Source organism: Heptranchias perlo, chromosome 10 (genome assembly GCF_035084215.1).
Source record: "Heptranchias perlo isolate sHepPer1 chromosome 10, sHepPer1.hap1, whole genome shotgun sequence".
NCBI lineage: Eukaryota > Metazoa > Chordata > Chondrichthyes > Hexanchiformes > Hexanchidae > Heptranchias > Heptranchias perlo.
The window spans coordinates 43,072,086-43,087,057 of NC_090334.1; the positions used below are offsets into that span (position 1 = coordinate 43,072,086).

Sequence of the window (14,972 nt, forward strand, 5' to 3'; positions counted from 1 at the left end):
AAGAGGGGGCCAAGGATAGATCCTTGGGGGACTCCAGAGGTAATGGTGCAGGAGCAGGAAGAGAAGCCATTGCAGGTGATTCTCTGGCTACGACTGGATCTACAAGAATGGAACCAGGCGAGCTTAGTCTCACCCAGCTGGACGATGGAGGAGAGGCATTGGAGGAGGATGGTGTGGTCAACCATGTTAAAGGCTGCAGACAGGTAGAGAAGGCTGAGGAGGAATAGTTTACCATGGTCAGTCACAGAGGATAAGGGCTGTTTCAGTACTGTGGTAGGAGAGAGAGCCTGATTGGAGGGATTCAAACATGGAGTTGCAGGAAAGATGGGCACAAATTTGGGCAGCGACAACACATTCAAGGACTTGACAGGAAAGTGAGGTTGGAGATGGGTTAGTAGTTTGCAAGGATAGCAGAGGCAAGGGTTTTTTTTTGAGGGGGGGCGATGACAGCAGATTTGAAGGGGAGGGAGACAGTACCTGAGAGGGGTCTATAACATATCAGCTAACATGGGGGCCAGGAAGGGAAGTTGGGCGGTGAACAGTTTGGTGGAAATAGGATCAAGGGAGCAGGAGGTGGGCATCATGGTCAAGATGAGCTCGGAGAGGGCATGAGGAGAGATAGGAGAGAAACTAGAGAAAGATGCAATATCAGGGCTAGGGCTGGGGGGAACATTGGGTAAATTTTGGCTTGGTGGGCTAGGGGAAGGGAGGGAAGTGGCAGAGGCATCTGAACGGATGGTCTCAATCTTAGTGACAACGAAGTTCATGAGCTCCTTGCACTTGTTGGAGGTGAGGGTAGAGGAGGCAGGGGGGAGGGGTTTAAGAAGATGGTTTGTAGTGAAGAGAAGCCGGGAGTTATCTTTGTATCCTCGAATAGTGAGCCGTTTTGGCAGAAGAGAGCAGGACTCGATAGTGCTTTATGTGGTCCAGCCAGATCTGGCTATGAATATAAATATATATCTGCTTTCTTTCTCTCCATTTTTCTCTTTCTTAATAACTCTCCCTTTATTTCTTTCCATCTCTGTCGAACAGGGTTTCTTCCCCTCTTTGTTTCTATCTCAGTCACACACACACACTCTTCTCTCCCCCCCCCCCCCCCCCCTTTTATGTGATGCTGTCTTGATTTTGTGTTTTTTTAAAAATCATTACATTGCTGGGTATTTGTTTTTATTTTTGTCTTTCTCCATACAACTTCTTTACTCTGGCCCACTTTCTGCCTTCTCTATGTCTCTTTACTACTTTCTTTTCCCTTTGTCTTTTTTCTGATCATCTGTCTTTGTGTCTTTCTAGTGGTCGTTTATGTCTTTTCTCTATCTTTACCTTTCTCCTCCTCAGTCAGTCTATTATTGTGTTTTCCTATGTCTTCCTTTCTATCTCTCTCTCCATCCCTATATCTATTTCTGACTGACTCTCACCCTCCCTTTCTGTCTGTTTGTTTGTCTCCGTGTAACTGTGTCTCTCTCCCTCTCTATATAGCACACGCACCACGCACAAAGCACAGGCACACACGCACAAAGCACAGGCACACACGCACAAAGCACAGGCACACACTCTCCAGAAGCAGCAGTGAACCACAGAGGTAGTTCTACACAATGTAGTTACAGGACAGTAGCAGACTTCAGGAGGACAGACAGACTGGTGAAATGGGCAGACACATGACAGATGAAACTTAATGCAGAGAAGTGTGAAGTGATGCATTTTGGATGGAAGAATGAGGAGTGGCAACATAAACTAAATGGCACAATTTTAAAGGGGGTGCAGGACAGAGACCAGGGGGTTTATGCAGGACAGATAAGGCTCATAAAAAGGCAGAAGGGATCCTTGGCTTTATAGAGACACAGTTTAAAGGAAGGAATTTAAGCTAAATCTTTATAAATCACTGATTATGCCTCAGCTGGAGTATTGTGTCCAATTCTGGGCATCACACTTTAGGAAGGATGTCAAGGCCTTGAAGGATATTTACTAGAATGGCACCAAAGACGAGGGACTTCAATTAAGTGGGGAGACAGAAGAAGCTGGGATTGTTCTACGTAGAGCAGAGGAGGTTAAGAGATTTAATAAAGCTGTTCAAAATTATGAGGGGTTTCGATAGAATAGGGAGAAATTGTTTCCACTGTCAGGAGAGTTAGTAACCAGAGGACACAGATTTAAGATAATTGGCAAAAGAACCGAAGGGAAGGTGAGGAGACATTTCTTTTCGCAGCGAGTTATGATGATCGGGAATGCACTGTCTGAAAGGGTGGTGGAAGCAGATTCAATATTAGCTTTAAAAAGGGAATTGGATAAATACTTGAAGGGGAAAAATTGCAGGGCTATGGGGAAAGAGCAGGGGAGTGGGACTAATTGGATAGCTCATTCACAGGCACGATGGGCCAACAGGCCTCCTTATGTGCTGTAAGATTCTATGAATGGCTAAACCAGTTGTCTGCCATAAACGTTCAAGTCTGCATCCCTTGGACTTAAGGGAGCAGAGTTGAGGGCCGTACCAAGGGGAACAACCAGGGTGAGAGAGTAAGGATTTATAATGGAGACAAGGGCATCAAAGGTGGAGGTGAGGGTGTGACTGAGTAGATCGGTAGCTGCAGAAATGTCGTGGTGAATGGAGGGCCAAAGATAGACTGTTGGGAATTTGAAAGTGCCGAGAAATTAAGGGAGGAGAGGAGGGCAGTGAACTCAGAGGAGAGAGGGCATGATGAGTTGAGATGAAGGTTAAAATCACCGAGGATGAGAAGTCGCTCGCAGAGGTGGAGGGAGGAAAGCAGTGAAGATATCTCGGTGAGAAACTTGGCAGTTAGAGAACGAGAATTTTTAAAGGAAGCGAGAGGGGTGGAACAAGGTGCGATATGCTCAAAGAAGGAGATGGTGCCAGAGGGTTAAGGGGACAGACCTAGGTGTGATTTGGTGGTAACGGCCACACCGTCACTGCGGCGGTCTGGGCGGGGCAAGTGGTGGAAGACATAGCTAGGTGGGGAGGCTTTATTAAGGGGGAAGGTATCATCACCCATCAGCCAGGTTTCCGTCAAGGTTATGATGTCGACGCAATCATCCACAATAAGTTCATAGATGGCAAGGGCCTTGTTCACATGGCCTCAATGGGCCCTTCAGAGGCACAGAGGGAAGCCGTAGGCTTGTCAAAGACGGAGTCAAGCCTGGGATGGCGGCAGGAGAGTAGGAAGGTCGAGGAGTGCTGATGGGTTGGGATAGTGATTTGTTGGGGGGGGGGGGGGGGGCGGGGGGGTGGAGGGGGTGCAGAGTACCTGAGACGGGAAAAATGAAAGGAGATATAATGATAGAAGAGAGTTGCCAAGGAGGGGTAAAGACAAAAGAAGGGGAAATAGAAGTGATGGACTTGGGTCCAGAGCAGCAGCCAAAACGCGCACGCGAATGGACACAGGGAAACTCATGGTTACCTAGCAAGATTCCACCTAAACTTTTTACATAGCAGCTGAAGATAGGAGACATTCTGAACAAAACATAGGTTCTACCTCTAATCTGCAGACTGATTAGGCTGTGAGGAAACACAGGTTGTGCAGCAGTTAGGAGGTAGTGAAATAAAAAAGACTACTTAACATTAGTCTCAGTATTAACTTAATGATTTAGACTCGCACCTCTGTTTGATCACTTCTTGTCTGTGAGGAACCGGAGGACAGGCAGTCAGTATATGGTGCTTTTTGCAAAAATATTTCTTTTTGGTTCATGTGCTTACTTTCACGCATTTTTCTGATAACATGCCATCTTTCAGCAGAACAAACGTAACATTTGTACGCTCAGAAATAAACAAGGTCTTGATGAAATTTCTCAGTAGCAGATGCTATAATTCATCTTAAAATATCCCCTTATTAGAGGTAATTGCACAGTCTGGTTTCTGGAAGTCATGAATGGATTCAAAAGCTCCCTCCATTATGGAATTGCAAACATCCCCATCCACACCAATTTTTTTGGCTATGACTTTAAACAGCTGTACAGTACAGAAATTTCATAAGATTGGACATTAATAAAGTCTAATAGTGTTAAAATGTGGAAGTGAGTGATTTGCCATCAAAACCCAGAAAAAGATTTTGCTATTGAGAAATAGCAAGATACTTTATAGTATATTTACATACTGCACAATACAACAGTAAAAACAGTAGCGAGGCAAACTAACAGACAGTAGACCATCTCCATTTTGCTGCCTTTGGAAACTTTACAATTTAAGTTGTAATTATGTTATAATTGGGGACATTTATATATGGTTGTTTGAAGTAGTTCTATGTGGTGGGGGAGGGATTTTATAGGGCTTTCAATAAACCACAAACAGATACGTAAACGACTACTGTACCTCAGATAGCTTTATAGTGAGAGGCTACTGTATTATGAACTACACTCAAAACATTTCCGCTGTATAAAAAGCTACAGATAGCGTTCCACATGGAAATTTATTCTATGGGCACATTTAGAAAATGTCACATTCCCAAAAGGTGACATTTTATTACAATAAAACCTAAAACTGTATTTGTGGAATATCATGTCACAATCTTGGATTTTGCAGTCATTTTAAATTCTCCTCTGAAAATGCCAATGGAATAAAACAAGAAAGCTCCTGCAAGATAGTGCATTCTAACTTATGAAAAAATTGTGGTAACACAGTTACTGGTGTGATAGCCTACACTGCATGAATTGACAATCTGCTATCAAAAATATTAAAGTTTTTTTTAAAACCACAAAATTTCAGACTTTTAAAACCACTTCTCACTTTATTTTACTGCATCTTACAGAGTTATCTTACAAACATTGCAATTTCCATTTAACCCTTTCCTGTAGCTTTTGTCCTGCTCATTTGGAGAGAAGAAGCAGGGACACCAGTGAAATTCAGTAACATTTAGTAACTAAACAGAAGTCCAATAATTCAACGCAGAATTAAATCATTGATAATGAACAGTTGCCCAATCTCATTTACTACCCTAACTCCATGGCAAAGAGATCAAGTTGGTTCACGTAAACCCAAGAACTCATTCCATAAAATGTGCTCTGCTCCCAATCTCCTCCTGATGTTTTGTACTTGTAAACTGATGAGTATCAAATCCATTGTTCAGTGACCATCTACCCTTTGAGAAAATAAGGCAGATTAAGTGACTGTTGAACCATGTAAAGCAGTATAGTTCCAAGTAGCTCATGTACTCAAGGGTGAAAACAATCATTAGCTCCAAAGAAAAAAAAAAGCTCAGCTGCAGAAGGCATACAGATACTGAACTGAAATTGGGTAATATGCACTTTGAGTTTATTAATGTCCTTTAGAAATGGCTAATTTATGCACCTGGTGGGTGAGGATCCGGCTACTAACCTGCTTGCATTCTTAAAATGGACAATAAAATGTGTCCCAATCACTTTGAAAATCCTACCTTTCACAGCTTCCAAGAATCTGAATAGATTCTTGTTTAAAATCATATATAAACATACAATGTTATTTAAAAATTTCCTCTATTTAAACCAAGAAAGGTGCATTATACAGAATCAGCAAAATGTAGCTGTATACAAGGGGTTTTTAGGAACAGCAGCTACTGGACATTTCTCCAAAATAAAAAAGAATTCCCCTTTCTCTTAAAGCAACAATTACCAGATATTTCCCCAAACAATAAAAGCTTTGCATTTGTTCTTGCGGAAAAAAAATCCTAATCATAAAAAAGTGGAGTCACTCACCACCAAAACCACTGTTCAAATAAAAGCAAAAGCATTGTTGCAAGATTGTCTGGAAAAAGAAAGAAAGCATGCACTCAAACTAGAAATGAGACATATATGCATATCTATACAGGCACTGGCAGACGCAAAGTTATTTTGTTGTTACGCTCACACACATACACACAACTCCTAACACGTGCTTTCTTCATTCACTGATCACTGAGGTACCAAGAATTATTAAATGGAAAATTTAATATGAAAAATAAAATCTGAAAAACAGAATCAACACCCTTTGAGGAGTTCAGTATTTAATCTGGCAAATTTCTGTATGAAATGTTGGTGCAGTCCATGGAGAAATCTCAACATACAAGCTTTCGGGAAGCCACAAAACATTTTCCACCAACAGGTCATTTGAGATGCTGCCTACTGCAAATGACAGGCAACTTTGTTTCTTTTCCCACACTTCACTGAAATGATGCATCTCAGAACAACTGTTCCATCTTTCTGGTACCACAATTCATCCATGAATATTTTGACAATTTTTAAAGAATTTTTTTTCCTTTATTTAGCACAATTGCGCCATGCCATAGTGCAACAAATGTATGTGACACTCAATGAGACACAGACAGATAAGAGCTGCATGGAAATCAAGAGTCCTGTTGCAAAGCAATTCTTGAAAATTGCAGTGCATGCAAAAAGGACTCATTTTGAACTTGTTCTTTCTAGTTCTCTAACGTAGCCACAGTTTAAGACGCAGTGCATCAACTCCATTTAAGTAATATCTGAACAGCCTTTTGTCTCTCACAAATCCAAGATTTTCGTAGAGTTTCAGGGCAGATTTGTTTGTAATCTCAGTTTCCAGGACAACCTATATTTTAAAAAAAATAGAAAAATCAATTAACTGCATAGCTGGTGTTAATTTTTAACTATATATATTCCTTACCATTACAAACATCACAAACAATAAAAATGTGCAAGAAAGCATTTTATTGATTGCTGGATATTGTGTTTTCTTCAGTACAGGTCCCAATTAAACTAAAGATTTTTTAAAGTGACATGGTTTAGGCATGGTGTAATTATTCCAATTTCCTCCTTCATTAAAAGACTGATGAACTCAGTTAAAGACTCAAAACAACATTTTTTTGGTGAACCTCATCATAGGAACATATAAGCAGGAGTAGGCCATTCAGCCCTCGATCCTGTCCTGCCATTCAATTAGATCGTGGCTGATCTGTACCTCAATCCCTTTTGCCTGCTGTTGCTCCATATCCCTTGATACCCTTATCTAATAAAAATGTATTGATCTCAGTCTTGAAAGTTTCAACTGGCCCAGCATTCTTAGCCTTTTGGGGGAGTTCCAGATTTCTACTGCCCTTTGACTGAAGAAGCACTTCCTGATTTCACTCCTGAATGGCCTGGCTCTAATTTTAAGATTCTTTGTTCTGGATTCCCCCACCAGAAGAAATAGTTTCATTCATTAGGTATCATTCTGGTGAATCTGTGCTGCACTCCCTCCAAAGCCAATATACCCTTCCTGAGATGCTCGGAACTGAATGCAGTACTCCAGATAGAGTCTGACAAAGACACTATACAACTGAAGGATGTCTTGCTCCCCTTTGAATTCCAGTCCCCTTGAGATAAAGGCCAAAATTCCATTAGCCTTCTTGATTGCTTTTTGTATCTGTCCACTAGCTGTGAGTGATCTGCATACGTGGCCACCCAAATTTATTAGTTCTTCCACAGTTCCTAGTTTCTCCCCATTTAGAAAATAGTCTGATTTGTCTTTCTTGGATTCAAAGTGGACACACCTCCCCACCTTGCAGTCCATTTGCCACAGTTTTGCCCACTCACTTAATCGATCTATGTCCCTTGTAACATCCTGCTCCCAACTGCACAGCTTACTGCGCCTAACTTAGTGTCATCTGCAAACTTTGATTATACAACTCTCTACTCCTTCATCCAAGTCATTGATAAATATGGTGAAGAGCAGAGGCCCCAGTACAGATCCCTGGGGAACATCACTTATCTCAAAGTATGTACCCTTTATCCCTACTCTGTCTCCTACATTCCCACCCATGCCACAATATTGCCTCTAATTCATTTTTGTTAATAATCTCTTGTGCGGAACCTTATCAAATGCCTTCTGGAAGTCCATACAGATAACATCCACAGACTCATTATCCACCATGTTAATGACCTCCCCAAAAAAAAATCAACTAAATTAGTCAGAGATGACGTCCCCCCTCACAAATCCATGCTGACTCTGATCAGCTCAAATATGTCCAGGTGCTCAGTCAGATCTGTAGTTACCTGGTTTATCTCTCCTACCCTTCTTAAACAGTGGAGAGGCATTTGCGATTTTCCAATCCAACGACACAATTCCCAAATCAAAAGAGCTTTGGAAAATTATTAATGCATCTGCAATTTCCTCACCTACTTCTTTTAATACCCTGTGGTGGAAACCATCTGGTCCTGGAGATTTGTCTATCTTAAGTCTCGTTACTTTCTCCATTACCATTTTTCTACTTCTATTAAATCCAATAAGTTCTTCCCCATGATTTACATTTAGTTTCCTTTGTGCTGCTGGTATTTTGTCCTCTTCCTCTACTGTGAAGGGATTTAATCACAAGGATACAAAGTACTCACTTAACAAGTCTGCCATTTTCTTATTGTTGATTACAATATCACCTGCATCTCTCTTCAATGGGTCCATATTTCCCTTAGCCACTTTTTAAAAATATATTTATAAAAACTTTTACTGTTAGTTTTGATATCCAATGCAAGATGATTGTGCAACAGCAATGGCTAACGAGATAATTCTATTTTTCTTTAAAACATTTTAAAAATGATTTAAATCAGTTTTAATATGAAAGGCTAATAGATCATATACGTATATTGATATAGGTAGATTACAATGTCGTAATACTTCCGTGCTAGACTGGCACTTCATACATAAATACTTTAACTGAGTCTGCATACACAATGATTGGACAGGGAGTAGAAGAGTTACAGGCTTGATACTATAGCAAAGCAACTTAAATGAACTGAATGGCTTTTTCCTGTTCCCATCTTATGTCCTGAAGTATTAAAAAGGACATTGTTACTTATGTAAAGTTAACAGGAAAACATTCGAATACGAATGCAGTCTGAAATAATTTGCAATCCTTATATTTGAAACTGCCATACATGGCTCTTCCTGGACTTGCCTCTCACTCAGAATGTAATGAACAATCAATGCATGATTGTGGATATATAGGGATAGATTTTCTTGTTCCTGGGTGCAGTGAATATAGGAAAATCAGGCAGAGAGATGTGCCCAACCCCCAATTTTTCATCCATTAATTTAAATGAACAGAACTGCGGGAGAACCTTCACCACATGGACTGCAGCGGTTCACCACCACCTTCTCGAGGGCAATTAGGGATGGGTAATAAATGCTGGCCTAGCCAGTGACACCCACATCCCATGAACGAATAAAATAAAAATTGTCATGAACAATTTTCATGTATTCACTGCACCCAGGTGATCCAATAGATCCAGGCGCAGGAACAGGAGAATCTGTCTCAATGTATTTTGGTATCTCAAACGGTGCTCAGTGACAAACATTTAAGGAAAAGTGCATTTAATGAACAGTCAGATGATCCTAAAAGTTACGAAGGGATACATCAATACACCTCATGTTCCTAGTCAACTTTTCTTCTGTATTTTTATGTCTTGAAACTGCTAGCTAGAGGCAGCCTGGAAGCAGAATTTTTTTGCAGCACAACATCTTACATAACTTCAAGACTTATTCCAGTGACACTCAATGTGAAGCATGAACAGGCCACAATCAGTCATAAGATTAGAGTGGAACTTCATGTCACTTCAGCACAAGATATTAAGTCCTAGGTTGCCACCAATTAGCAACTTTAAAGCATTTAAATACAGAAACTAGGCCTGACTCAGCCATACCAGGAAGTGTACCAATGCTATGTTTATAACTTATTACTGGCATACAACCAACTGAAGAACCAATATTTCAATAATGGACTTCCAGACACCTATTTTGCAGGTTAGAAGCAAATTTCAAACCTAATTCCACATGGTAACTTACTATAGCAATGTGTACATCTATAACAAAACAAACCCTCATCTTCTACATCACCCTGTCTGCCTTTCTGGGCATGGCAGCAAAAAGACACGAGCTTAACTGAGATGCTGCTGACATAATGCCTCTGGAGAATCATGGTCAGGCTAATATGTCGCTTTGTCAAAAGTAGGAATAATCTTACAAAATGACAGATTCACCAAGTATGGAGATTTAATATACTAGATATATTTAATTTAAAAAGTATGAGATTAGTTGAAGATGTGTCAGATATACTATTTTTATTTGTTTCTTTCTTGTAAATTGGTAAAGGAATGTTTTTTCGAATCAATGCAAATGTCAAAAGTGAAACAGTACACTTATGCATTCACCCAAGTCACATTTGCCAAGCCACATTTGCCAATTCTGCAATCATATTTTGAATTTTTGGACTTTTAAAAAAAAAAAAACAGCATTAACAGTTTGTAAGGCATACAACACAGCTATTTTTGTTAAATGATTGACTAGGGTAAATTGTTAGCTCAGTGAGCACACCCTTCAGGATGTCTGGACTGCACACATTCAGTGCCCTCTTAACTCCAATGGAAGAGGCTGGCCTCCCATTTAATACTTTAATTTGAATGCTCTACTGTAATTTAAATTGATTCCCTTCAATTACTAAATTTTACTAGCTCTTGGTTAGACACAGCCAATCACAGTAGTGGGACACTTCTACCTCATGAAAAAGCTAGCTGCCGAATCTCATACATACAAGTCCACCCCCTGCTGGGGGGAGAGGGGGGGATGCTGGAAAGAAGGGGGATGGAGGAGAAGATACTCTGAGATCAGAAGTGAGGGTGTCATTGAAGTTGTCAGTAGTCAATGGCAAGACCAGGGGGGAGCAGGGCATAAGTGAATATCCATGGGGAGGGGCATATAAAAGCAATGCAGGACTACTAACATAAAAGTATAGTGAAACTGAAATAAAGAAATCAAAATATAGCTATGCAGATGATGTAGCATTCTGTACCTCATCACAGTCGCCTTCTACCATGGCATAAATTGCTTTCTTCACCAGATTTGTGCCTGGAAAACAAGGTAGTAGCATAAAGTGTACGGTCACTTCATCAGTACACATGAAAAGTAACTCAGATCATTAAGTAACCTAAATTTCCAAAATGAGATATTAACTGCAAAGTCAGAATGCACAAGATGCAGAACCAATAAATGGCACTGTAGGGATGCCATTCACGCAATTGTGCACAGTTCTTCACGGCTGTCATGTAGCTATAGAGAAACACCAAGAAGAGGCCATACACTTTCCCACAGGGACGGAGCATGACTCAGAGGTTCTTTCAACACTTCTTAGAAGTTGGTTTCAGAGTGGCATTAGCAGAGGCCAAAAAGCAAGTGGGCCATCTATCCAGCTGCAGATGCTGGCTGGTGTGGACAAAAATAGCAAATGACAACGCACCACATTAATTAACGTCAAGCTAATAGAGCCAAGGATCTAAATGTACACATCAATGGTTAGATGCTATTTTTATAGTAAATAGCAAGTAAAGAATTACAGTATCAAATTCATTAAAAATGGGATGAGCACTGATAATACTGTTATGGATAGCATTAGTAATATTAGCAAAGTGGGCTGAAGGACAGGTGCTTGGTAAATCAAATTTTGCTGCGCGAAAAACAAATCACAATGCACAAAGGCAGTATTTTTGGGACAGGAATGGCCTGTTTAATCAACTGGTAATTATTTGATTTCTAAATATTGTGTAGACAAGAGAGCAGAAAGGACATGCAGAGAGTGAGAAACAGGAAAGAGGCCTAGAGGTGTGCCAAAAGGAAATAAGGAAAAATACAAAAGCAGCCTCGGGCATTTGTCTGATAGGAGGGGTCTCCAAGGAGCTTGCCTATTTGTACCTCAGCAAATATTGCTCCCTTCTGCTCAAGGAGACAGATTCAGTAAACACGACCTACATCAACCCCCTGGTATAAAAATATATCAGCTCTCAACTGTGTAGAGTACATTAAACAGAAGTCAGAATGTTGCAAAGAGGAGTGGAGGGTGAAACTCAATACCAACCTTGTTTGGCATTACTCCACTTCAATAGAATTATACAGGAATAATCTGCCCTCATGATCAAAGGTGACATTTTTACCCAGTTAAACCAGGGTAACTCTGGTGGGTAAATACAAATCCTTACCAGTTCCAAGCAAGGAGCTTCAGCAGCAGCTCTGCATCTGTACAACCCAATCAAGATAGGCACCAGACCCTGGATATAGAGCGTATGTTCACATACTCAAATGTACAGGCAACACCTTCCAATAGTGCTGCCCCAAGTTTCCTCATCAGCTATATGACCAACACCCATTTCATGCGTATGGACACACAGGAGATAAATGGACCAAACAGGTCTTAAAATTTGCAAATGCTAGGTAGCATTTTACTAGCTATTATTGCTGGTTAATCATTAAAGGCCCAGTTTTGAAATGGCTATATATCCAATATACATATATTCAGATCCATTACTAAAGACAGATTTGTCATAAATTTATATTGCCAAGTTATCATTTTGCAACCTTAGAGGCAACAAATCCAAGTAGCACACAACTTCCTTGATTATTTTCCTGCAACACATTTACCACAAGGCAGTGCAGATTTTCCAATTGGCTGTGCCCAATTTACAGATGTAAAACTAATAAACCTGACTGGAAAAGTGGATGAAGATCCATTACGCTGAATCGCTGCCAACTGTGCAGTGCATTCATTTCCAGGAGTGGGAAAAACAGGGACAGGATGTGCCCATCCAAAACAGACGACTACTTCATTTAAATATTAATTTTGAAGTGTCACCTAGGGTTAGTTGGTAACACGCCTGCCTGAGTCAGAGTTGTGGTTCAAGTCCCACTAAGAACTTCAGCACATAATCTCAGCTGACAGTACTGCGCAGGGACTGTATTGTTAGAGGTGCTGTGTTTCAGATGAGACATTAAACGCTGATCCCGTAAACTGCTGAGGTAGATGCAAAAACATCTCTTAGCAATATGTGAAGTACAGTAGGGAGTGTTCTGTGTCCTAGCCAACATTACTACCTCAACCAACACAACTGAAAACAAACTATTAGATCATTCATTCATTTGCTAATTGTGAGCCCTTGCTGTGCATAAATTGGCTGCCATGTTTTCTTAGATCATAATAACACTTAAAAAGGGAATCTAGTGGCTGTAAAACACTTTGGGAATTCCTAAAGACAGAAAAAGTGCAATATATGTACAAGTTCTTTCTTTAATTTGGGAGTAGCGATGCCTTGCATGCTATTTCACAATGTTCTTCCATGAAAGACATCCACTCTTAATTACGCTTATGTGAATTGAACGGTCAGAGTTGCTGGCAATAGTAAGTATTGGAAGTTAATTTAAAGGATACCATGATGTTAAGATAATTGTATTTTAGCTGTTTCTGCAGTTATTCACTTTTATTTTATTGCCGGCACTCAGATTTTCATAAGCCTTTTGTGTCAATTTTTAAAAAAAAAATTGCCTCCAACACCATTAGTTCCATGAAAACTGGATTTCCATTGGGAAAACCAGACATATTTGGAAGTGAGATCCAATGGAGGGATATCAGGCATGTCAGATTGCACGAGAGGTGCTTTGTGCCCATCTATCAGCACCCAAACACCTGCTTATGACAACAGATGTGCACATATGCCACTTCAAGCATGTGATTAGTGCAGGCAGAGGCTTCTACTACAATGGAAGCTGGGAAAACACTAAGATGTGAATACCTTGGCTCAGTGGTAGCACCCTCACCAGAGACGTGAACACATGATCTAGGCTGATACTTTATTGCAGTACTGAGGAAATGCTGCACTGTCAGAGATGAGGCATTAAAGCGAGGCACCGTCTGCCCTCTCAATTGAATGTGAAAGATCCTATGGCACTATTCAAGGAAGAGCAGTGGCGTTCTTCCTGGTGTCCTGGCCAACATTTATTCTTCAACAAACACCACCAAAACAGATTATCTGGTCATTTACCTCGTTGCTGTTTGTGGGTTCTTGCTGTGAGCAAATTGACTGCCACGTCAGCCTACATTACAGCAGTGACTCACTACAGCAGTTACTACACTTCAAAAAGTACTTCATTAGCTGTAAAGTCCTTTGGGATGTTGCAAGGTTGTGAAAGGCGCAATATAAATGCAAGTTCTTTCTTACCTAACTAACCACAATGTTTAGGTTTCTTTGGAAGCACTCTGATCACAACAGGTAATGCTTTCAAGAGCATTACATAAAAGGCATGCCACTGTGATCAACAGCCAGTGTGCTCTGGCTGCACCTAAGGTATTACCAACCATCTGCAGGCCTAGCAATGACTATGGGAACTTTCTTTGTAAGGTCTGAGATATCAGTTGAGCCATTTGTAAAGCTGTGACATCTGCTGCAAGGACATCTGCAACCATCATGTAGCATAAAGCCAGCACATCCAATGAAAGCAAGTTAGCTACAGCCTGAAATTTGGCTTCACATTCCTGCAGGCATACTGAAACACTGACCTATGGGGGTGGTACAGTGGAGTGGCACAAAAGGCCATTCTCCTCACAACTACCCTCATAAAATACCTCTGTAGCCATCTAACTGAGGGTTGGGTGTTGGGCTGCTCAGTCAGTTGCCTGCAGACTCATGCTTGCACCTTGAGTTTCCTTCTGCTTCATTTTTGCTGTTAATCTTAGTCCTTTCCCCCTACAGCCTTAAAATAGGCTACTAAGAGGTTGATTGGTTTGCAGAGATTTTGTTCCCCTATTCAACACTTTAATTGTCCCAACCCTTTAAATTTCACTTACAAACAATTTTCCAGTCTCACTACGAGTATGTTCCCACACACGCCCAAATCTGCAACTGCTCCCATGCTAATGAAATGACCTCGTAAAAACGGGATGCAAATAGTGCACTTCCATTCCTGTCAGTGCAAAACCAGTTTCTAACCATTTGGACATAAACTGCACCCATACCAGAAAATCTAGGCTTCTGTATTTTAAATATTTTAGCTATTAAGAATGTTTGTCACCTTCCATTTGATATAATTTTATAATCATCTGTGCAGAAATTAAATCTCAATCCTTTTGGATAATATGCATGTCAGCAACATTATTTACAATGCCAAACAATTTCAGATTAGTGAATTTGAAAAATCCCATTTCTAACCCTCATCATTAATTACTACGAGAAGCAGAGGTCTAAGCACTGTT

General features: G+C 40.5%; 1 protein-coding gene across 2 annotated transcripts in view; it reads right to left on the minus strand.

The window, feature by feature from the left end:
* Positions 1-4,713: 4,713 nt before the first annotated feature.
* Positions 4,714-14,972, minus strand: part of naa30 (N-alpha-acetyltransferase 30, NatC catalytic subunit) — a 32,687-nt gene continuing 22,428 nt past the window's right edge. Inside the window, exons 3-4 of one of the 2 annotated variants that reach the window (XM_067991562.1) lie at positions 10,752-10,807; positions 4,714-6,523 (exon numbers count right to left, since the gene is read on the minus strand). In XM_067991562.1, coding sequence (XP_067847663.1) covers positions 6,386-6,523; positions 10,752-10,807 — 194 coding nt within the window. In that variant the 3' untranslated portion in view covers positions 4,714-6,385. The remainder of the gene's footprint in view (positions 6,524-10,751; positions 10,808-14,972) is intronic. The other variant, XM_067991563.1, reaches the window with a different exon arrangement.